Below are 21621 nucleotides of genomic sequence, written 5' to 3'. Positions count from 1 at the left end.
TCTTCACAATCTGCTTTGGTCTAAACTATCTTGAGTAGTTTAGTATCATCTGCAAACGTTGCCACCTTACTGTTTACCCCTTTCTCCAAATCATTTTATGAATAGGTTGAATAGGGTTGGTCCTAGGACTGACGCTTGGGGAACACCACTAGTTACCCCTCTCCATTCTGAAAATGTACCATTTATTCCTACCCTTTGTTCCCTGTCTTTTAACCAGTTCTCAATCCATGAAAGGATCTTCCCGCTTATCCCATGACAACTTAATTTACATAAGAGCCTTTGGTGAGGGACCTTGTCAAAGCCTCTCTGGAAATCTAAGAACACTATGTCCACTGGATCCCCCTTGTCCAAGTGTTTGTTGATTCCTTCAAAGAACTCTAATAGATTAGTAAGACATGATTTCCCTTTACAGAAACCATGTTGACTTTTGAGCAACAATTTATGTTCTTCTGTGTATCTGACAATTTTATTCTTTACTATTTTTTCAACTAATTTGCCCGGTACTGACGTTAGACTTACCGGTCTGTAATTGCCAGGATCACCTCTAGAGCCTTTCTTAAATATTGGCATTACATTAGCTGTCTTCCAGTCATTGGGTACAGTAGTTGATTTAAAGGACAGATTACAAACCATAGTTAATAGTTCTGCAATTTCACATTTGAGTTCTTTCAGAACTCTTGGGTGAATGCCTTCTGGTCCCGGTGACTTCTTTCTGTTAAGTTTCTCAATTAATTCCAAAAGCTCCTCTAGTGTCACTTCAATCTGTGACAATTCCTCAGATTTGTCACCTACAAAAGACGGCTCAGGTTTGGGAATCTCCCTAACATCCTCAGCCGTGAAGACTGAAGCAAAGAATTAATTTAGTTTCTCTGCGATGACTTTATCATCTTTAAGTGCTCCTTTTGTATCTCGATCGTCCAGGGGCCCCACTGGTTGTTTAGCAGGCTTCCTGCTTCTGATGTACTTAAAAAACATTTTGTTATTACCTTTTGAGTTTTGGCTAGCTGTTCTTCAAACTCCTTTTTGGCTTTTCTTATTACATTTAATTTGGCAGTGTTTATGCTCCTTTCTATTTACCTCACTAGGATCTGACTTCCACTTTTTAAAAGATCCCTTTTTATGTCTCACTGCTTCTTTTACATGGTTGTTAAGCCACGGTGGCTCTTTTTTAGTTCTTTTCTGTTTTTTTTAATTTGGGGTATACATTTAAGTTGAGCCTCTATTATGGTGTCTTTGAAAATTGTCCATGCAGCTTGCAGGGATTTCACTCTAGTCACGATACCTTTTAATTTCTGTTTAACTAACCTCTTCATTTTTGCATAGTTCCCCTTTCTGAAAGTAAATGCCACAGTGTTGGGCTGTTGTGGTGTTCTTCCCACCACAGGAATGTTAAATGTTGTTATATTATGATCACTATTTCCAAGTGGTCCTGTTATAGTTACCTCTTGGACCAGATTCTGCGCTCCACTTTGGCGGGTCAGTATATTGACCAGGCAGGAATGTGGGATGGCGGGTGGGTGGGTCAATATATGAGCCAGGCGAGTCGGAGGAATGGTGGATTGGCGGGGTCAGTATATGGGCTAGGCAGGTCGGTGGGATGGTGGGCACGTGGGTCAGTATATGGGCCAGGCAGCTCAGTGGGCTGGCGGGTGAGTGATTCAGTATATGGGCAGGTGCGTTGGTGGGATGGCAGGGGGTGGTTGGATGAGTCAATATATGGGCCAGGTGGGTCGATGGGTCAGTATATTGGCCAGGTGGGTCAGTGGGTGGGTCAGAATATGGGCCAGGTGGGTCAGTGGGATGGCGGGTGTGTGGGCCAGTATATGGGCAGGCCAGGTGGATGGGTCAATATATGTGGCAGAGGGATGGTGGGTGTGTGGATCAGTATATGGGGGGGGTGAGATGGTGGCGGGTGGGTCAATATATGGGGCAGGCGGCTCGTGGGATGGTGGGGGGGCTCAATGTATGGGCCAAATTGGTCAGTGGGATGGCAGGGGGTGGGTCAGTATATTGGCCAGGTAGATCAGTGGGATGGTGGGTGGCTGGGTTAGTATATGGTGCAAATGGGTCGGTGGGATGGCAGGGGGTGGATGGGTCAGTATATGGGGCAGGTGGGTCGGTGGGATGGCAGGAGGAGGGTGGGTCAGTATATGGGGCAGGCGGGTCGGTGGGGTGGCAGGGGGTGGGTGGGTCAGTATATGGGGCAGGCGGGTTGGTGGGATGGTGGGTGGGTCAGTATTGGGGCCTGGCGGGTCAGTGGGGGGCTGAGTGGCTGGGTCAAAAGGTTGGCTGGCTGGCTGGGCAGGTGGATGGGTTGGCAGCTGATTGGCTGGCCAGGTCGGGTAGCCGGGCTGCTCACAGTCTCTCTGCTGCTCCTGACAGGTCAGCACCGGAGCCTGGGCTCCAGCGTGTCCAAGGTGCAGAGCCTGAAGCTCGACACCAGCGTCTGGAGCAATGAGATTGTCCAGGTACAGAGACTGCCCTGCTCACCCCCATCCATGTGCTGCCACAGCCAGCGCCCACAAGGCAGAGCTGACATTACAGAAATGTGTGTCACAGTCGGGGTCTGGGGTGGGGGGCTGATCTTCCTGGGGATGCCCTGGCAGCGGGGAGAGGACCCAGAGCATTCCCCCAGGGAATCCCCTATCCATCTCTGACACCCAGCCCCCTCCAGGCGCTTACAATGTCCCCCCTCAACAACCCACAGAATCCCCCAGTGCTATCTTGCCCCCTTCCCCAGTGACTCTGCGCTTTCATTCAGCTGTTCATCATGCTGGGAAACGAGCGAGCGAACCGGTTCTGGGCCGCGCGCCTCCCGCCCTCTGAGGCCCTCTACCCAGATGCCAGCACGGAGCAGAGACAGGTCTTCATCACTCACAAATACCGCGACGGGCGGTACCGCCGCCCACACCCCCGCTACCCTTCCCAGGTTGACGTGCTGCAGGTAATCGGCAGACTGGGCTTGGACGGTCCTGGGGCAGTGGCACAGGCTCTGGAGAGCACAGTGAACTCCCTTACTGACCCAATGCTCCCTCCTGCACTTGTGGCAGGGGTTCAGAAGCCATGGGGATGGGCAGGATAGATCTGGCCTTCTGTGTGGGCACACACACATGCCTGCATTGCTCCCCCTCCTGCCCCTGAGCTGGCAGCCAGGTGTCCGTGGACAGCGGGTGTGCCAAGGCTAGGGATCTGATCGTGTCTCTTGCCCCAGGCGCTCTGTGCTGCTGTGGCAGGGCCCAGCCTGCTGAAGACGATCCTGCATTTCTTCTCTGCCACTGAAGCCGGGATGGCAGCTGACACAGGGGGCTGCGACGGGTCGCAGGGAACCGAGCTCTGGCAGACCCCTGAGAGCAGCAGGCATGGGAACCATCCAGGTAAATGGAGATCCCAGAGCCCCCTACCCCACAGCAGTAATGGGGGTGGCTTATCTGTCACTGCCTCCTCCCCTGCCCCTGCCCATTCTGGTCCTGCTGCCCTCAGCGTTGGCAAAGTTGTGCCACCCATTTTCCCATGGAATGTCAGGGGCATCAGAAGAGAACCGTGAGGCTGAGGCTCTGGCCAGAGCCAGTCATCCCAAGGGGCCGAACCCACAGTTCTCCAGGTCCCGCAGGGGCCAGCTTTGTCATTATCCCACATTGTGCCCACCTTTGAGCCATGGCAGACTGAGAGGGATGCCTGTGAGCCCCCTGTGTCCTGCACAGGGGACTCTCTGCTCCGCAGGCAACCCACCATCCCCGGAAACCCCCTGCCAACACAGAACTTCACCTCCCCTGGAACCCCACTGCCCCACATGGAACCCACCCTGCCCCACCTGGAATCTCCCAGTGTCACATGGAACACACTGCTTTTGGAACACACCCCTTCCCCACACTTGGACCATTGGTCTCTATGCCACTGACCTTCCCAGGGTCACCGCCCAACCCCAGCGACGTGGCAATGTTTCCATGGGGTCAAGGCAACCACAGGTTTTGCTCTGCTACTCTCTGCAGTGTGTTGGGGAAGGGTCAACACATCTTTTGTAAAGGTAAATCATGCCTCTCCAATCTATTGGAATTCTTTGAGGGCATGAGTAAGCATGTGGACAACGTGGATCCAGTGGATATAGTGTACTTGGACTTTCAGAAAGCCTTTGACAAGGTCCTTCCCCAAAGGCTCTTAAGCAAAGTAAGCTGTCACGGGATAAGAGGGAAGGTCCTCTCATGGATCAGTAACTGGTTAAAAGACAGGAAACAGGGTGGGAATAAATGGTCAGTTTTCAGAATGGAGAAAGCTAAATAGTGGTGTCCCCCAGGGATCTGCACTGTGACCAATGCTGTTCAATATAAATAATCTGGAAAAAGGGGCAGACAGTGAGATGGCAAAATTTGAAGACAATACAAAACTACTCAAGATAGTTAAGTCCAAAGCAGACTGCAAAGAGTTACAAAGGGACATCACAAAACTGTATAACTGGGAAACAAAATGTCAAATGAAATTTAATGTTGATAAATGCAAAGTAATACATATTGGAAAACATCATCCCAACTATACATACCAAAACGATGGGATCTAAATTAGCTGTTGTCCCTCAAGAAAGAGATCTTGGAGTCATTGTGGATAGTTCTCTGAAATTTTCTGCTCATTGTGCTGCAGTAATCAAAAAAGCTAACAGAATGTTAGGAACCATAAGGAAAGGGATAGATGATAAGACAGTAAATATCATAATGCCACTATATAAATCCTGGGGGAATTCTGCACCACTGTGCAAAATTTATGTCCCCTGCAGATTTCTTTGCTTCCCTGCAGAAAAATGACTTTCTGACAGGGAAGCAAATGGAAGCCACAAGAGCTGTCATTCAACCCTCCCCAGCAGTATGTTTCAGGTGCCCAGGGCAGCCGGCAGAGAGGTAAATCACTGTGGGGCAGGGGGCGGGACTGGAGAAGACCTGACTGGTGGCTCCTACCCTGTGCCAAGCTCAGCTGCTAGTCCCAGCTGGGCTGAGGAGGATGGAACTTCCTCTTTCCCTGCACGGCATTCAGGGCCATGTCAGACCCACCCCCAGATTTCTCTTCTGGCTGTAGGAAGCTCTGCAAACTCTCCCCCCAACCCCCGCCACACGCTTCCTGCGCCTATCGCTCCTGAGCTGCAGGGCGAGGTATCACTATACTGTGAGCAGCTCCCCCATCCACCCAATCCCCATGCATGCAGACTCCCTCACACCCAGAACCCCCTCTGATGAGCCCACTCCCCCTGGACCACCCTGACAAGCCACCTACACCCGAATCCCCACCCTACCGAACCCCAACCAGCTGCACATGGATCCCAACCCCACTGAGCCCCACTCCCCCAGCATCTGGAACCCCCCACTGATCCCCCCCACACCCAGACCCGCCCCCCGCTGACCCCTAACCACCTTCACCTGGACCCCCCTGCAGAGTCCTATTACCATTGCACCCAGAACCGTCCAACAAGCCCATGTGCATCCAGATCGCCCCCCTACACCTGGATCCCCCACTGAGCCACCTGCACCCAGATTGCCCCACACAGAACCCTCTCAACCAGAGGTGGGCGAACTACAGCCCGTGGGCCACATCCGGCCATGGGACCAGCCTGCCTGGCCCATGAGCTCCTGGCCTGGGAGGCTCGCCCCCGGCCCCTCCCCTGTGTTCCCCCTTCCCCCGCAGCCGCAGCTCACTGCTCCGCCGGCGCAATGCTCTGGCTGGTGGAGCAGTGAGCTCCTGGGGCAGCACAGCTGCAGAGTCCGGCCTGACCCGGTGCTCTGTGCTGCGCGGTGCAAGGCTGGCTCCAGCCAGAAGGCGCGGCTGTCTGTCCTGATGCGCCGCCAGCCACCGGTGCTCCAGGGAGCGCGGTAAGGAGGCAGGGAGCAGGGAGGGTTGGCTAGAGGGCACGGGAGTTTGGGGGTGGTTGTCAGGGGACAGGGGTGTGGATGGGGAAGTCAGAGGGCGGGGAACAGGGTGGTTGAATGGGGGCAAGGGTCCCAGGGGGGGCATTCCGGAAGGAGAGGGGGGTTGGATTGGGTGGTGGGGAGCAGTCAGGGGCAGGGATTCCGGGGGCAGTCAGGGGACAGGGTCAAGGGGTGGTTGGATGTGGCAGGGGTCCCGGGGGGGGGGTAGTCAGGAAGGAGAGGGGGGGTTTGATGGGGTGGCTGGGGGGCAGTTAGGGGTGGGGAGTCCGGGGGCGGTCAGGGGACGGAGAGTGAGGGGTGGATGGGGTAGGGGTCCCTGGGGGGCTGTCAGGGAACAGGGGGGTTGGATGGGGCAGGAGTACCAAGGGGGCTGTCAGGGGGCGAGAACCAGGGGGGGTCAGATGGGGGCAGGGGCCAGGCCATGCTTGGCTGTTTGGGGAGGCACAGCCTCCCCCAACTGGCCCTCTATACAATTTCAGAAACCCGATGCGGCCCTCAGGCCAAAAAGTTTGCCCGCCCCTGCTCTCAACCCACACCTGGATCCTCCCACACTAAACACCTCCACACTTGGATCCTGCTTTGCTGAGCCTGTCTGCCCCTACCTGGTGCACCTGGCATGGAGGGGCAGGGCCCTGGGATGTTTCTGGAGCAGGCCCAGTCCTTGTGCTGTGTCAGGATTGGGTGCAGCCTCACCACTGAGTCCATGTCCCGGGGGGGAGTTGCACAGTGATCTCCCACCTCAGCGCAGCCAGTAGCCTGTGCTCCCCAATGCCATGCTGGAGCCTTCACATTTATTTGACAGATAACATTTGTAGAATTTTAAAATATTGTGAGCATAATTTTTAATATTTCCGTGCAGAATGCCCTCAGGAGTAAAATCCATGGTACGCCCACACTTTGAATACTGCATGCAATTCTGGTCACAGTCTGGTCACTAGATGTGACTAGACTGTCACTAGATGTGCTGGGATACCACTGAAAACAAACCCCCCTGCCAGAGAAGGCTTCCCTCCACTCTTGTCTTATTGAGTAAGACACTCCAGTCAGTTACAGCACAGACCAAAAGCATGGGCCACGCCCCCCTGCAGTTCACTGAAACTGAGATCCACTCAGCTCAGGAGTTTCTTAGTTAACAGAGACTTTCCCAGACCCCAGTATTCAGTCTTTCTGGGAGCCTAAACCCCAAATGAATTCATTTTACTCTGTATAAATCTTATACAGTATAAACTCATAAATTGTCCATCCTCTATAACACTAATAGAGAGATATGCACAGCTGTTTGCTCCCCCAAGTATTAGTCACTAACTCTGGGTTCAATAATAAGCAAAAATGATTTTATTAAGTATAAAAAGTAGGATTTAAGTGATGCCAAGTAATAGAACAAAGTAAGTTACCAAAAAAAAATAAAACAAAACACACAAGTCTAAGACCAATACATTAAGAAACTGCATACAGTAACTCCCCACTTAACGTCCTCTCGATTAACGTTGTTTCAATCTTATGTCCCTGCTCAATTATAGAATATGCTCCATTTAAAGTTGTGCAGTGCTTCGCTGTAACGTCGTTTGGCAGCCTGCTTTGTCCACAGCTGGCAGCCCCCCATCAGCTCCCCTGCACCCTCCCACTCCTCACCCCGCCTCCTGCCCGCGGCAATCAGCTGGCTTGCGGCGTTCAGGAGGGAGGGGGGAGGAGTGAAGACACAGCATGTAGGCTCCCCTCCCCCGCCGCCTCTTGAACACCACAAACCAGCTGATTGCTGCAGGCAGAAGACGGAGGGGGGGAGGCTGCGTACCGCGTCCTCGCTCCTCCCCCGTCCCTCCTATCCCCTGAACGTCCCAAGCCAGCTGATTGCCGCGGGCAGGAGGCAGGGGAGGGAGGGGGGAGGAGCGAGGATGCGGCATGCGGAGTAAAGGAGGGAGGATAAGGGTGGGGACTTGGGGGAAGGGGTGGAGTAGGCGGGCCGAGGGTTTAGCCCCCTGCCCCTGGTGCTTGCAGAGTAGGGGAAGCTGCCCCTGCGCAACGTGCTTCTCCTAGCCTACAGCACCTTCTGCCTCCTTGCCTGCCTCACTGCCTGCAGTGCCAGTGGGCTGTGCCTGTGTGGGGTAAGGCGGGGGCCCCTCCCAACTATAGTACTGGACTGTACTGTAGGGCAAAAAAAAATTCCCTGGAACCTAAACCCCCCCCCATCACATTCATTCTTACGGGGAAATTTGATTCACTTAACATCATTTCACTTAAAGTTGCATTTTTCAGGACCATAACTACAGCGTTAAGTGAGGAGTTACTGTACAGGTAAATCTCACCCTCAGAGATGTTCCAATAAGCTTCTTTCACAGACTGGACTCCTTCCTAGTTTGGGTCCAGCAATCACTCACACCCCCGTAGTTACTGTCCTTTGTTCCAGTTTCTTTCAGGCATCTCTTGGGGGTGGAGAGGCTATCTCTTAAGCCAGTTGAAGACAAAAAGGAAAGGCTTCCAGGGCCTTTTATATTCTCTCCTTGTGGGCGGAAACCCTTTTTGTTCTCTTGTGCAAAATCACAGCAACAAAATGGACTTTTTAGCCACCTGGGCAAGTCCCATGTCCATGAATGATTCAGCTTTTTGCAGGCCAACGCCATTGTATACATGTTAGTTTGAACGTTCCCAGAAAAGCTCAGATATGGATTGGCATCTCCCAAAGTCCATTGTCAGTTAAGTGTTTCTTGATTGGGCACTTACTGAGAATAGTCCTTTCTCAAGAAGCAGACCAAATGCTTCACTGAGGCTACTTAGAGTCAAACACATTAAGAGACCAGTACATAGCCAATATTGATAACTTCAACTACAAAAATGATACACACATACAGATAGCATAATCATAACCTGCAAACTACAACCTTTCCATAGACACTCCACTTGACCTCCTCTGTACAAGACCTGGTGCCAGCAACAACGATCTGTATGGTCACAGTTCATGTCAATAATGTCACACCCAGTATGGCCGTTCTTAGGTTATTGTGTTTGGCAGGGAGCCCCAGCGCTCAGGAGCCAAGTCTGGAAGGGGTCTACAATGAGATCACCCAGCCCGTGGTGCACAGTGGCTACCTCTACAAAGCACCAGCCCTCTCCAAGCTCTCCGGCACCAGGAAGAGCAGAGATGGTAGGTATGGGCCAGGTCCCATGGTGGCTAGGATGGAGAGAGGCTGCTTGGTACGTCAGGGACCTGCTCTTGCTGACAGTGTGTTCCCTGCAGAACTGCACCGCGTCTGGTGCTCCCTGGAGAAGTCTCTCCTCTTCTATGAGACTGACAAATGTGCTGAGTCAGTGGGGAAGGTTGAGCTGGCTGACATGGTCTCGCTGGGCGTGAGCAGAGCAGATGAACTGGCCAGTCCTGGACCTCCAGACAGGTACCTTGCCCCGAAGGGACATGCCCCTTCCCCGTCCACACCCTGGCGCATGCCCACCTTCTCCCACCTCAGTCGGCACCCTGGCTGGAGCACAGTCAGGTTACTCCCCGAAATCCCCCAGGATGCAGTCCATTGTTGGGGCCCCCATGTGGCAAGCGGATCAGAGGCAGCCAGACCCCCAGGCACTGGGTGCAGGCAGTGTGTTGGGCATGGGGCTGCCCTGCAGGGAGAGGCAGGCAACCACCTTGGGGTCCAAGCAGTTCTGCGGACATGCACTGGGGAGGGAGGGAGATTAGCAGTGAAGGGGCACTATGCCCTTATGCTGAAGGGACTGTGGTGCAGGGGTCAGGCCTGCTGAGTCCCTGCAGCCAGCTCCCTGCTTCTCCATAGCCAGGCCCTCTGAGTTCGCCCCACTGGGCCCAACCCCTGACTGCTCGGGTCTGCTGCTTGGTGCTGCAGATGTCCCAGTGAAAGCTACCTAGTGACCCTGGGCCCCCTGCTTCTGCTGCCTGGGGAAGTTGCGCTCTGGCTCCTGTGTGTGGGGAGGCAGCTAAAGCTGGGCCATTTGGAAGGGCCTGCTGCCCTCCGGCCACCTGCTGGCCTTGCGCCCTGGGCCTAGCGAGCCCCATGAGCAGGGCCAGTCCTCAGGGCCTTGGCCTCCATGCAGCAGAGCTCAGTACGGCGCAGCCTCAGGAAGGGTCACTTTCACTGCTGAACCAGAGTGCAAGGGCTGTGGTGGGCAGGGCACTGGGCTGCTGTGGGAGCCCTGCCCCCCTCATGCTTTTGCCTTCGTCTACAGGTTTCGCTTCACTTTGGAGCTCTTCCTGAGTGGTGACAAAGTGCAGCAGCTGGGAGCTGATGGGCCGGACACCCTGCAGGCCTGGGCCAGCGCCATCGGCAAGGTGTGTGACACAGTCACCCAGGGCACAGGCCCAGTGTGGCACTGCACCCAGCAGTACCAGCCTCTTCCATGGGCCAGGCTGGGAAGCAGCTGCTGAGAGCTGCAGCACTAACTTGCCTCATCTCCCTGGCATGACAGACCCTCCCCCACATTGGCATGCTGCTGGCAGGGGTGTGTGTGCAGGATCCAATCAGCATCCCTCCTACCTGCCACATGGGGCATAGCCCTCCGCCCTGGCACTGCCCCCTTACACACACACACGCAGGGTATAGTGTTCTGCCTGGCTCCATCCACAATGCAGGGCATAGTCCTTCCCCCAGTTCCTGTCCCCACCCACAGCCACCCAACCTGGGGTACAGCCCTCTGTGATGCCCTCACCCTGCGCTCAGCCTGGATCTAACCGGTCTCTCCGTCCCATGCAGTGGTTCACACCGCTCAGCTGTCACTGCCTGCTGGGCTACGAGTTCCAGAGAGTGGGGCGGTTGCACTACAGATCCATGCTCAGCCCTGAGCAGTGGCTGCAGGGCTTCTTCATTCTGCAGAAAGCCCACCTGTTCTTCTGCCCAGGGGAGGAGGGCGCAGCCGAGGACAGCATCAACCTCCGGAGGCTGCAGGAGCTCAGTGAGTACAGCCTTTGCCCGTCCCAACTGTGGGAAACAGCAGCTGTGCCCCACCCCAGAGGGACTGCATTGCGGTGCTGGGTCAGTGAGCCCTGTGCTGTGTGGCCGAGCGCTGTTCACTACCAGCCATGCCCCACCCCAGCGGTGCTGCATTCCAGTGCTGGGTCAGCGATTGCATGTACACAGTATGTAAAGCTTCGGGGATCCTTCTAGCTGCCCTGGGGGGCCCAGTGTGGGCCCAGCACAGCTCCCAAGGTCTCTCCCTGGCCTCTGGGTAGGATTTGCGTCTAAAGTCTCCATTTGCTCCTGTGCAGGTGTGGTGCCCCTCACTGAGACTCCTGAGAAGAAGGAGGTGCTGATCCTGGTGGAGATGGGGAGGTGAGCTCTGCCAGGACATGACACAGATGAGCAGCACCTCCTGCCTGCAAGGAGGTGTTACTGGCCCAGGGTCTGGACAGACTAAGCCTGGGGGTGAATAAACATACAGACAGCCTGGTCAGTGGACTTCCAGGGAACGGAGTCTGAGCACAGCTCGGGGAGAGGAGTCTGCCTGAGCCCACATGGGGGCGGGCGGGATCTAATCCTTGCCCCGGGATGGGAGCAGTGCTGTGTTTGCTGGGCCAGCGCAGGCTGAACAGCCATGCAGTGGGGCCCGTCACCACGAGGGGCACCCTGAGACTCAGCCTAGATTTTCCTTTTGTCTAATTCCCTGCATTGCTCTTAACCCCACTGGGATTAGCTGATATGGGCCTAGGAGGCTACGCTCTAAGCTACGCCCCCCGGGTCTCCCCTAAATGTCTGCCCTGCCCCCTGAGGCTCGGGCGGGGGCAGTGCCTATGGACAGGTCTGTGTCTGGCGGAGGAGCCAGGCTCCTGGGCCAGCCAGCTCTCCCGTGCCTGCACCAGGGCAATGGGGCATGCCGGGGGCAGGAAGGGAGCTGGGGATGCTGTGTGAGTCAGCCCTGTGCTGTGTACCCAGCTGTGTTTCACCTCCTGCTCTCTGCCCTGTTGTAACGATGCTGGCTTTGGTGGGACCCAACTGAGAGTGCCAATTCAGGACAAATTGCTTAAAGCTGGGCAGTTACAGTCCAAGGCTGGGGTTCCTTTGCACACCAAGGCAAACCAAACCAGCCAAAGAGAGAGGACTTTGGTTTTACCCCACTGGCTAACCACAAGTCACACAAGCAATTCCCTTAGACACTCCAGTTTCCTAGTATCACCACCAGTGCCACTCGTTATGGGGACAAATGGTTATGCAAAGCAATACCTCAGTAAAAGGTAAAAGGTTTTCCCGATCCCAAAGGACCAAGCCCCAGACCCAGCTCAATATACAAATCAGATCTTACCCACAAATCACGCTGTTGCCAATCCTATAGAATCTAAAATCTAAACGTTTATTTATAAAAAGAAAGAAATATAGATGAGAGCTAGAATTGGTTAAATGGAATCAATTACATACAGTCATGGCAAAGTTCTTGGTTCAGGCTTGCAGCAGTGATAGAATAAACTGCAGGCTGAAATCAAGTCTCTGGAGTACATCCACAACAGGGATGGGTCATTCAGTCCTTTGTTCAGAGCTTCAGTTTGTAGCGAAGGCCCTACAGAGGTAAGAAGCAGGATTGAAGACAAGATGGAGATGAGGCAGCTGCCTTTTTTAGTCTCTTCCAGGTGTAAGAACACCTCTTTGTTCTTGCTGTGGAAAATTACAGCAAAATGGAGTTTGGAGTCACATGGGCAAGTCACATATCCATGTATGACTCAGTTCTTTAGAGGCGGCAGCCATTGTTCACATGCTATCTTGAACGTCCCCAGGAAGACTTTTTATGGGGATTGGAGTCTTCCAAGGCCCATTGTCAGTTAAGTGTTTCTTGATTGGACATTTAATTTGCAAATTCCTTTCTCAAGAAGCTGGCCAAATGCTTTACTAAGGCTACTTCAGAATCAAAACACACTGATAGACAAGTACATAGCCAATATTCATAACTTCAACTACAAAAATGAGACACACCTACAGGTAGCATAATCATAATTAGCAAATCATAATCTTTCCATAGACACCTTTGTACAATATTTGCTGCAAATATATAACAGTGGTTGCACCAATGATCTATGCAGTCACAGGTTATATTAATAACGTCACACCTGTCCTCAGGACCTTTTACCTGCAGGGGGTGTCGCGGATGGACTTTGCAGCATGGTGCACGGACATCCAGGCCTCGGCAGGGGGACGGGGCAACGCCCTGCGCGACCAGCAGCTCAGCAGGAGCGACATCCCCATCCTCGTGGACAGCTGCATTGCCTTCATCACCCAATACGGTGAGCCCCTCTGCTCAGGGATGGCCTGGCACCTCCTGTTGGGTACTGGCAGTGCTGCCAGGAGCCCTGTGCCGCGTTCTCCTGTGAGGCAGGTGGCATCACCTCAGGGGGGAGTGCAGAGCTGCCACTTGTCCGTCAGGCATCTCCCAAGTTGGCATGGGGCACCCACTGGGAGCAGGCTGCAAGGGCATACTCCCATCTATCTCCCCCCATTTCCTACCCCCCCCACACACACTGATCAGGGCCTGTGAGGGTACACTCTGAGCTTCCCCCCGACCCCCACAAACACACTGATCTGGCCCTGCGAGGATACACTCCGAGCTACACACACTGATCAGGGCCTGCAAGGGTACACTCTGAGTTCCCACACACACACACTGATCTGGGCCGTGGAGGGCACTCTATGATCTACCTGCTTACACCACCCCCAACCACCGCACACACACACTGAGTGATCTAGAGCTGGGAGGGCACACTCTGGGCTTCCCATTAGTCCGCTACCTGCGCCACCCCTGCATTGGTGGTGCTGATCCGGGCTCCCCCTTTAGCACGCGGCTCCCATGACATGGTCTCTCTCTTGCTCTGCCCGCAGGGCTGCGACATGAAGGTATTTACCGGAAGAATGGGGCCAAGTCCCGGATCAAGGTGCTGATGGAGCAGTTCCGCAGGGATGCCCGCAACGTCAAGCTGCGCATCAGTGACAACTTCATCGAGGATGTGACCGACGTGCTGAAGAGATTCTTCCGGGAGCTCGAGGACCCTGTTTTCACTTCGGAGCTGCACCCCCAGTGGAAGGAGGCTGCGGGTACTCATCTCCTTGCTGTCCCCCCACCCTCACCATGCAGCAGCTGTTCTCTGCCTTGGGCTCCCTCTCACCCTGATGCCCCTTCTCCTGCCACCAACCACATGCCAGGAACAGACCTAGGCCAGCCCAGTGCTGAGCTCCGCTGGTGGGGGGCGCTCTGGGCCCCATTCTCCCCTGCCCCTGGCTCCATCATTTGCGCCAATGCACAGAGGGTGGGAATCATGCCAGTCTGACCTGGAGCATTGGCCCCACGAGGGGCTGGGTGATTGGTGTGAGTGTGGGTAAGTTGGGGCACAGCTCCCTGCCAGTCCGTGCATGGCCTGGGGCTAGCGGCTCATGCCTGGTGATGGTAGTTGTGCCTTTGCGCAGTGTTGTGTTTGTGACGGTCTGCTTCCTCCAGCAATAGCCCTGAAGTCCCAACGGCTGGAGCGCTACAAGGAGTTGATCAACCGCCTGCCCCGCCTCAACCGCAGGACACTGGCTGCTCTGATTGGTCACCTCTACCGGTCAGTCTGTCCCTCCTTGGGCAGCGTGCATATGTCACTTCTTCAGGGAACAGCATGGTCCAGGAAATCGGGGGAGCGTCACCAGCTGACATGGTTCAGTCCAGACATGCTGTGTCCACTGTCTGCCCCCTTCACTTCCCACTCAGCTTCAGGGTCTCTGGGTCCCCCGGGGATACGGAGAGGCCAGTGCCAGCGGGGGGTGATCCAGGGACAGAGTTTGACAAATGGCCCTGGGACACCCCCCTGTCTCTGAGCCGTATAGAAAGGCTGGGAGGACCATGCAGTAAGCCTGGGGCTGGGCCTTCCCTCTGGCAGCAAAAAATGGCAAGCAATTGTGCAAATGAAGGTGACTTGTCTGCATTTCTCAGAGGTCGGCACAGACCAGTTTACAGGGTTAGCATTCTGTAATCTTCGTGAGGTTTTTTCCTCCTTTCTCCCCAGTTGTTATCTTCTGGTTCCATTTTGCCAGAAAATGGTGGATGTCCCACAGTTGGGGCTTCACACTTTCATCTTCTTTCCATCTTCCTTTTATTACTTTGTAACTTTTCAAAACTTTCCTGATGCCAGAGGAATCACGGAGCAGCCAGATACCAGTCAATTCTGCCCTTTGCTGCTATGTGACTTTTCTCAAGGTGGAAATGTTACAATGAACACAGAGAGAAATTGGAGGAAGTAGGGGAAACCCACTCTGAGGCCATTGCACGTTCAAGTGCATTCAGTGACCAAAAGGGGGAACAAAAGGCCAAAAACTTGACATTCAAAGTGTTGAAATTAAAGTTTTTAGTTTTATGTTTTGATGAGAAAAGTGGAAAATTTCATAACCCTGTGACCTTTTTTTTCATGGAAGTTAGAAAAAGGTTTAGAACAAGAAGTTCTGCCTGACTCCAGCAGCTGGGTGGGTGGTCCTGAGCGGCCCAGCCTCATCCCATGCTGGGGCTGCTGGGCACACGCTCAGAAATCTCTCTCTCTCTCTCTCTCTCTGCCCCGGCTTGCAGCGTGCAGAAATGTGCTGACTTCAATCAGATGAACACCAAGAACCTGTCACTGCTCTTTGCTCCCAGCCTTTTCCAGACAGATGGCAAAGGGGATGAGGTCAAGGTGATGGAGGACCTGATTGACAACTATGTCCGCATTTTCAACGTAAGCCCCCCACTCGCCCTGCCTCCCCCAGGACTGTCTCCTCTCCCTCCTGCACCTCACATCCCTTCTCTTGCCCGCTAGATTGACGAGGACCAGGTGTCGCAGATGGATCTAGAGAACAGCCTCATCACCACCTGGAGGGATGTGCAGGTACTCACTCCATGCACTCCCCATATCTTGGATCCTACTGCTGATTTGTCCATCGGCCTCTGCCTGGGCCCATGGACATCGGTGAGCTTCCATGGCGGAGGCAGACAGCTGGAGAGCAGCCCAGCACAGGCCCCTAGCTCAGGGGTGGGCAAACTACAGCCCGCAGGCCGGATCCGGCCCCTCAGGACTTTGGATCCGGCCCATGGGATTGCCCCCCGTGGTGCCGCAGGCCCCGCGCCTCTCTCAGAATTGGCCAGCACCACGTCCCTGCGGTTTGGAGGAGGTAGGGCAGAGGGCTCTGTGCATTGCCCTTGCCACGCAGTGCCGGCCGCTTCTGAGTGGGGGCTGCTTCCCGGAGCAGCGTGGCATGGGGCCAGGGCAGGCATGCAGGGAGCCTGCCCTGGCCCCGGTGCACACCGCTGCCACCCCGAAGCCGCTTTAAGCTGGAGCCCGAACCCCTCCTGCAGCCCAACTCCCTGCCCTGAGCCCCCTGTTGCACCCCACCCCCCTCCTTCACCCAACCCCCTGCCCTGAGCTCCCTCCCACAGTCTGCACCCCTCCTACACCCCTGCCCTGAGCCCCATCCTGCACTCTGCACCCCTCCTGCACCCCAACCCCCCTTCCCTGAGTCCCCTCATACACCCCACACCTCCTCTGCCCCAATCCCTTGCCCTGAGCCCGTTCCTGCACACTGCACCCCCTCCCGCACTCCCTCCCGCACGCCCACCCCCTGCCCCGGCCCTGCATACAATTTCCCCACCCAGATGTGGCCCTTGGCCCAAAAATTTTGCCCACCCCTGCCCTAGCTGCAAGTCCTGCTGTCCCTGCATGGATCCCAGCTCCAGCATGGGCTGCCCTAGCCACACAATGGGCCCTGTGTTCACTCTGCAATGAGATAATCTCTTACGAGGCCTCCCCAGGAACAGGAAAGGGCCCTGCCTCCCCCCATCGCCCTGCCCCAGGCCCTCGCTCTCCTGGTCCCTCTCCCAGGTGGGTGGGGCCCCCAACCTGCTTTGTAACCCCCACCCTTCTCACCCCCGGCACCGGTCACAGCATGCAGCCACTCTGGACGCAAGCAGCCCCTTCCTCAGCTCCCTGCAGGCAGATGCTGTGAGCTGCTGGCTCAGCCGCACCGATGCCAGCCTCCCAGTCCAGCACTTGGCCCAGGCTTTGCCCACCCTCTGCCGTCTCTCCCCGCAGCTCTCTCAGGCTGGAGATCTCATCATTGAGGTTTACCTGGAGCAGAAGCTGCCCGACTGCTGTGTCACCCTGAAGGTGAGTGAGTATGTCTTGGCTGCAGCCATGGCTCAGGCAGGGCAGCTGCATCGCCCACCCTCAGTGTTCCGGCCTCGCTGTCCGCTGGGAGGGAACCTTCAGGGGGCCGGAGCTGCCCTGCAGGGTTTGGAGATCATAAAATCATAGAATATCAGGGTTGGAAAGGACTCAGGAGGTCATCTAGTCCGACCCCCTGCTCAAAGCAGGACCAATCCCCAACTAAATCATCCCAGCCAGGGCTTTGTCAAGTCTGACCTTAAAAACTCCTAAGGAAGGAGATTCCACCACCTCGTTAGGTAACGCATTCCAGTGCTTCACTACCCTCCTAGTGAAATAGTGTGTCCTAATATCCAACCTATACCTCCCCCACTGCAACTTGAGACCATTGCTCCTTGTTCTGTCATCTGCTACCACTGAGAACAGTCTAGACCATCCTCTTTGGAACCCCCTTTCATGTAGTTGAAAGCAGCTATCAAACTCCCTGATTTTTCTCTTCTGCAGACTAAATAATCCCAGTTCCCTCAGCCTCTCCTCATAAGTCATGTGTTCCAGCCCCCTAATAATTTTTGTTGCCCTTCGCTGGACACTTTCCAATTTTTCCACATCCTTCTTGTAGTGTGGGGCCCAAAACTGGACACAGTTCTCCAGATGAGGTCTCACCAGTGCCAAATCTGCTGGCAATGCTCATACTTATATAGCCCAAAATGCTGTTAGCCTTGGCAACAAGGGCACACTGTTGACTCCTATCCAGCTTCCTGTCCACTGTAACCCGTCAGTCCTTTTCTGCAGAATGGCTGCCGAGCCATTCGGTCCCTAGTCTGTAGCAGTGCATGGGATTCTTCCATCCTAAGTGCAGGACTCTGCACTTGTCCTTGTTGAACCTCATCAGATTTCTTTTGGCCCAATTCTCTAATTTGTCTAGGTCCCTCTATCCTATCCCTACCCGCCAGCGTATCTACCACTCTTCCCAGTTTAGTGTCATCTGCAAACTTGCTGAGGGTGCAATCCACGCCATCCTCCAGATCATTAATGAAGATATTGAACAAAACCGGCCCCAGGACTGACCCTTGTGGCATTCCGCTTGATACTGGCTGCCAACTAGACATGGAGCCATTGATCACGACCCATTGAGACGATCTAGCCAGCTTTCTATCCACCTTATAGTCCTTCATCCAGCCCATACTTCTTTAAATTGCTGGCAAGAATACTGTGGGAGACCGTATCAAAAGCTTTGCTAAAGTCAAGGAATAACATATCCACAGAGCCAGTTATCTCATCACAGAAGGCAATTAGATTAGTCAGGCATGACTTGCCCTTGGTGAATCCACGCTGGCTGTTCCTGATCACTTTCCTCTCCTCGAAGTGCTTCAAAATTGATTCCTTGAGGACTTGCTCCACGATTTTTCCAGGGACTGAGGTGAGGCTGACTGGCCTGTAGTTCCCCGGATCCTCCTCCTTCCCTTTTTTAAAGATGGGCACTACATTAGCCTTTTTCCAGTCATCCGAGATCTCCCCCGATCGCTATGAGTTTTCAAAGATAATGGCCAATGGCTCTGCACTCACATCCGCCAACTACTTTAGCACTCTCGGATGCAGCGCATCTAGCCCCATGGACTTGTGCTCGTCCAGCTTTTCTAAATAGTCCTGAACCACTTCTTTCTCCACAGAGGGCTGGTCACCTCCTCCCCATACTGTGCTGCCCAGTGCAGTAGTCTGGGAGCTGACCTTGTTCGTGAAGACAGAGACAAAAAAAGCATTGAGTACATTAGCTTTTTCCGCATCCTCCGTCACTAGGTTGCCTCCCCCATTCAGTAAGGGTCCCACACTTTCCCTGACCACCTTCTTGTTGCTAACATACCTGTAGAAACCCTTCTTGTTACCCTTAACAAGCTGCAACTCCAAGTGTGATTTGGCCTTCCTGATTTCACTCCTGCATGCCTGAGCAATATTTTTATACTCCTCCCTAGTCATTTGTCCAAGCTTCCACTTCTTGTAAGCTTCATTTTTGTGTTTAAGATCACTGAGGATTTCACTGTTAAGCCAAGCTGGTCACCTGCTGTATTTACTATTCTTTCTACACATCGGGATGGTTTGTTCCTGCAACCTCAGTAAGGATTCTTTAAAATACAGACAGTTCTCCTGGACTCCTTTCCCCCTCATGTTATTCTCCCAGGGGATCCTGCCCATCAGTTCCCTGAGGGAGTCAAAGTCTGCTTTTCTGAAGTCCAGGGTCCGCCTGGGCATGCCTCTCTCTTGCTAATTCCCATCCTGCTGCCAACAGACTCGGTGGTGCCTAGAGGGCTCAGGCCAGTCCTTGGCCTGGGGTGGAGACTGGGCACGAGCTGATCTCTGCGCTCCCCATAGGTGTCACCTACCATGACGGCGGAGGAGCTGACCAATCAGGTACTGGAGATGCGCAACGTGTCAGCGAGCCTGGACATCTGGCTGACCTTCGAGGCCCTGGAGAATGGGGAGCTGGGTGAGTGACGGAGGCTCCTCTCCACTGTGGGCTGGGGGATGGCTGTGTGACAGGGGCATTTCTCCACTGGGGGAGCGGGGACTAGCTGAGTAATGGGGGTGCTTCTCCACTGGGAGGGCTGGGGGTTGGCTGGGTGACGGGGGCATCTCTCCATTGGGGGTAGGGGCTGGCTGAGTGACAGGGGTGCTTCTCCATTGGGGGGCTGGCTGGGTGATGGGAGTGTTATCTATCTATTAGGATGGGGGGCCAGGTGAGTAGTGAGGGTGTCACCTCACCATGGGGGCAGGGGCTGGGTGAGTGGCGGTGGAGACGGGGAGGGATGGGAATGGCCTTTTGTTATTGGAGTGGGGGCTGAATGGGGACAGCACTTCTCCATGGGAATGGGGGTGGTCGTTTACCATTGGGGGCGGATGCTGGGCGGAGGCCCATAGGACTGTGAGGGGAGGAAGGTTGGACCATTCCATCCATGTAGCGCTCACACTTTGGATCCCCTCTCCCTGCCTACACAGCCCCAGATGCTGTGGAGGCAGGGGGTGCCCACGCCTTCTGACAGCCCCGCGCCCTGGCACAGCAGGGCAGCACCGGCCCTGTCTGAGCTGTGGTGGGCCTGGCCCTGATGAGGGAGCTGGATCCTCCCTGGCCTCAGGGCCCAGGGCAGTTCCTCTGCTGCCCGGGGTGCAAACGGCCTCCTTTCCTCTCCCTAGAGCGCCCCCTACACCCCAAGGAGAAGGTCCTGGAGCAGGCTCTGCAGTGGTGTAAGCTGCCTGAGCCCAGTACCGCCTACCTGTTGGTGAGGAAGGTTCCCATTGGAGAAGGCAGCTGTCTCTTCACAGGTAAGCGCCACCTGCCATGGCTGGGCTGCAAGGCCCTGCATGAGCCCATGGCCATTCCTGCAGAATAGAGTGCAGCACATGCAGCAAGGCCAGCTCCTGCTGCCCATGGCTCCAGTCCAGCCCTGGCCCCAGCTCCCCCTGCCCATGGCCCCAGTCCGGCTCTGGCCCTGGCCCCAGCTTCCCCTGACCATGGCCCCAGCCCGGCTTGGCCACAGATCCCCCTGCCCATGGCCTCTGTCAGGCCCTTCCTTGCCCATGGCTCTGATCCTTGGCCCTGGCCTGGCCCAGCCCAGCCATGGGACCCAGAACAGTGGCACTGGCTGGTCCCCATGGCCCGCACAGTCTGTGGCCTGTGCTGAGGCTGCCTGCAGGGGGGCAGTCAGTGCCTGTTGTGTGACTTAGGCTGCAGGCTGGGAGTGCACAGGCCGCTGAGTGAGCTGTGATGCCACGGCCCCAGGCTGGGCCAGTCCTCACACCCTGGAGGTGAAAAAAGACTTGTCCTGTTAGTGACGCTCAGAGCCAGCCAGGGCTGTGAACCAGCGACTCGTGCAGGGAAACCAGGGGGACAGAACCAGGGCGAGGGGGGCCTTGATCCCAGGGCCTCGGGATCCCCCTTCCCCCAGCCTCTGCTCCTATTGTCTGACACCCCCCCCGCTCCTACTGTTTGCCCCCCACTATTGTCTGACACCCCCCCCAACCCCTTGCGCTCCTAATCCCCATCCCCAGCCTGCTCCTGCCCTGCCCAGGCCCTCTCTCTGGGTGCCCAGGATATTCCTCACCCTCTTGTTCTCCCCTTTCGTGCAGGTGCCAAGCGCAAGAGCCCCAAGTGTGGGGTGCTGAAGTGTCGGGAGGAGCCCCCCAAACTCCTGGGCTGCAAGTTTCAGGAGCGATACTTCGTCATCCAGGATCACAAGCTGCTGCTGCTGAAGGAGAAAAGGGTAAAGCAGGACCCAGACCTGGCCCTCTGGGGCAGCCCAGACACATGGTCAGTGCTGGGCTAGGAGCGGGCCTGCCACGGCCCCTGGGATCAGGGCCCCCCTCTCCTGTGGTGGAAAGCTCTCCCAGAGATTGGGCAGCCAGGCCAACGCCTGCCCTGCCTCCAGCCACAGGAATGGGGCGTGCAGTCCGGGGGGAGGGGCTGCCAGACCAGGCTCGGAGGGGCGGCCGTTCGACCAGCTCATGTCAGGGGAAGGTTCTGGATTCTCTCTGTGCCCCTCACACACCCCAAGTCTTGGGGCCCTTTCCCTCTGTGCAGGGTGGGGAGCCCTGTCACATCCCTGGGGCAGGTGCGGATAGGAGGCCTCA

The 21621-nt window shown here is 55.4% G+C and overlaps 1 protein-coding gene across 3 annotated transcripts in view; it reads left to right on the top strand.

The window, feature by feature from the left end:
* ARAP3 (ArfGAP with RhoGAP domain, ankyrin repeat and PH domain 3) overlaps nucleotides 1-21621 on the top strand; it is a 62686-nt gene that overhangs the window by 33424 nt on the left and 7641 nt on the right. For all 3 annotated transcript variants that reach the window (XM_048860827.2, XM_048860826.2, XM_075131419.1), the window contains exons 12-28: nucleotides 2383-2468; nucleotides 2762-2944; nucleotides 3212-3374; nucleotides 8914-9045; nucleotides 9139-9292; nucleotides 10092-10194; nucleotides 10616-10814; nucleotides 11128-11191; nucleotides 12965-13128; nucleotides 13721-13933; nucleotides 14334-14439; nucleotides 15435-15579; nucleotides 15661-15729; nucleotides 16930-17004; nucleotides 19369-19483; nucleotides 20188-20316; nucleotides 21121-21254. In XM_048860827.2, coding sequence (XP_048716784.1) covers nucleotides 2383-2468; nucleotides 2762-2944; nucleotides 3212-3374; nucleotides 8914-9045; nucleotides 9139-9292; nucleotides 10092-10194; nucleotides 10616-10814; nucleotides 11128-11191; nucleotides 12965-13128; nucleotides 13721-13933; nucleotides 14334-14439; nucleotides 15435-15579; nucleotides 15661-15729; nucleotides 16930-17004; nucleotides 19369-19483; nucleotides 20188-20316; nucleotides 21121-21254 — 2234 coding nt within the window. The remainder of the gene's footprint in view (nucleotides 1-2382; nucleotides 2469-2761; nucleotides 2945-3211; nucleotides 3375-8913; nucleotides 9046-9138; nucleotides 9293-10091; nucleotides 10195-10615; nucleotides 10815-11127; nucleotides 11192-12964; nucleotides 13129-13720; nucleotides 13934-14333; nucleotides 14440-15434; nucleotides 15580-15660; nucleotides 15730-16929; nucleotides 17005-19368; nucleotides 19484-20187; nucleotides 20317-21120; nucleotides 21255-21621) is intronic.

Source organism: Caretta caretta, chromosome 8 (genome assembly GCF_965140235.1).
Source record: "Caretta caretta isolate rCarCar2 chromosome 8, rCarCar1.hap1, whole genome shotgun sequence".
NCBI lineage: Eukaryota > Metazoa > Chordata > Testudines > Cheloniidae > Caretta > Caretta caretta.
Note: the sequence above shows the minus strand (reverse complement) of the source record. Positions and strands in the feature narration are given on the sequence as shown.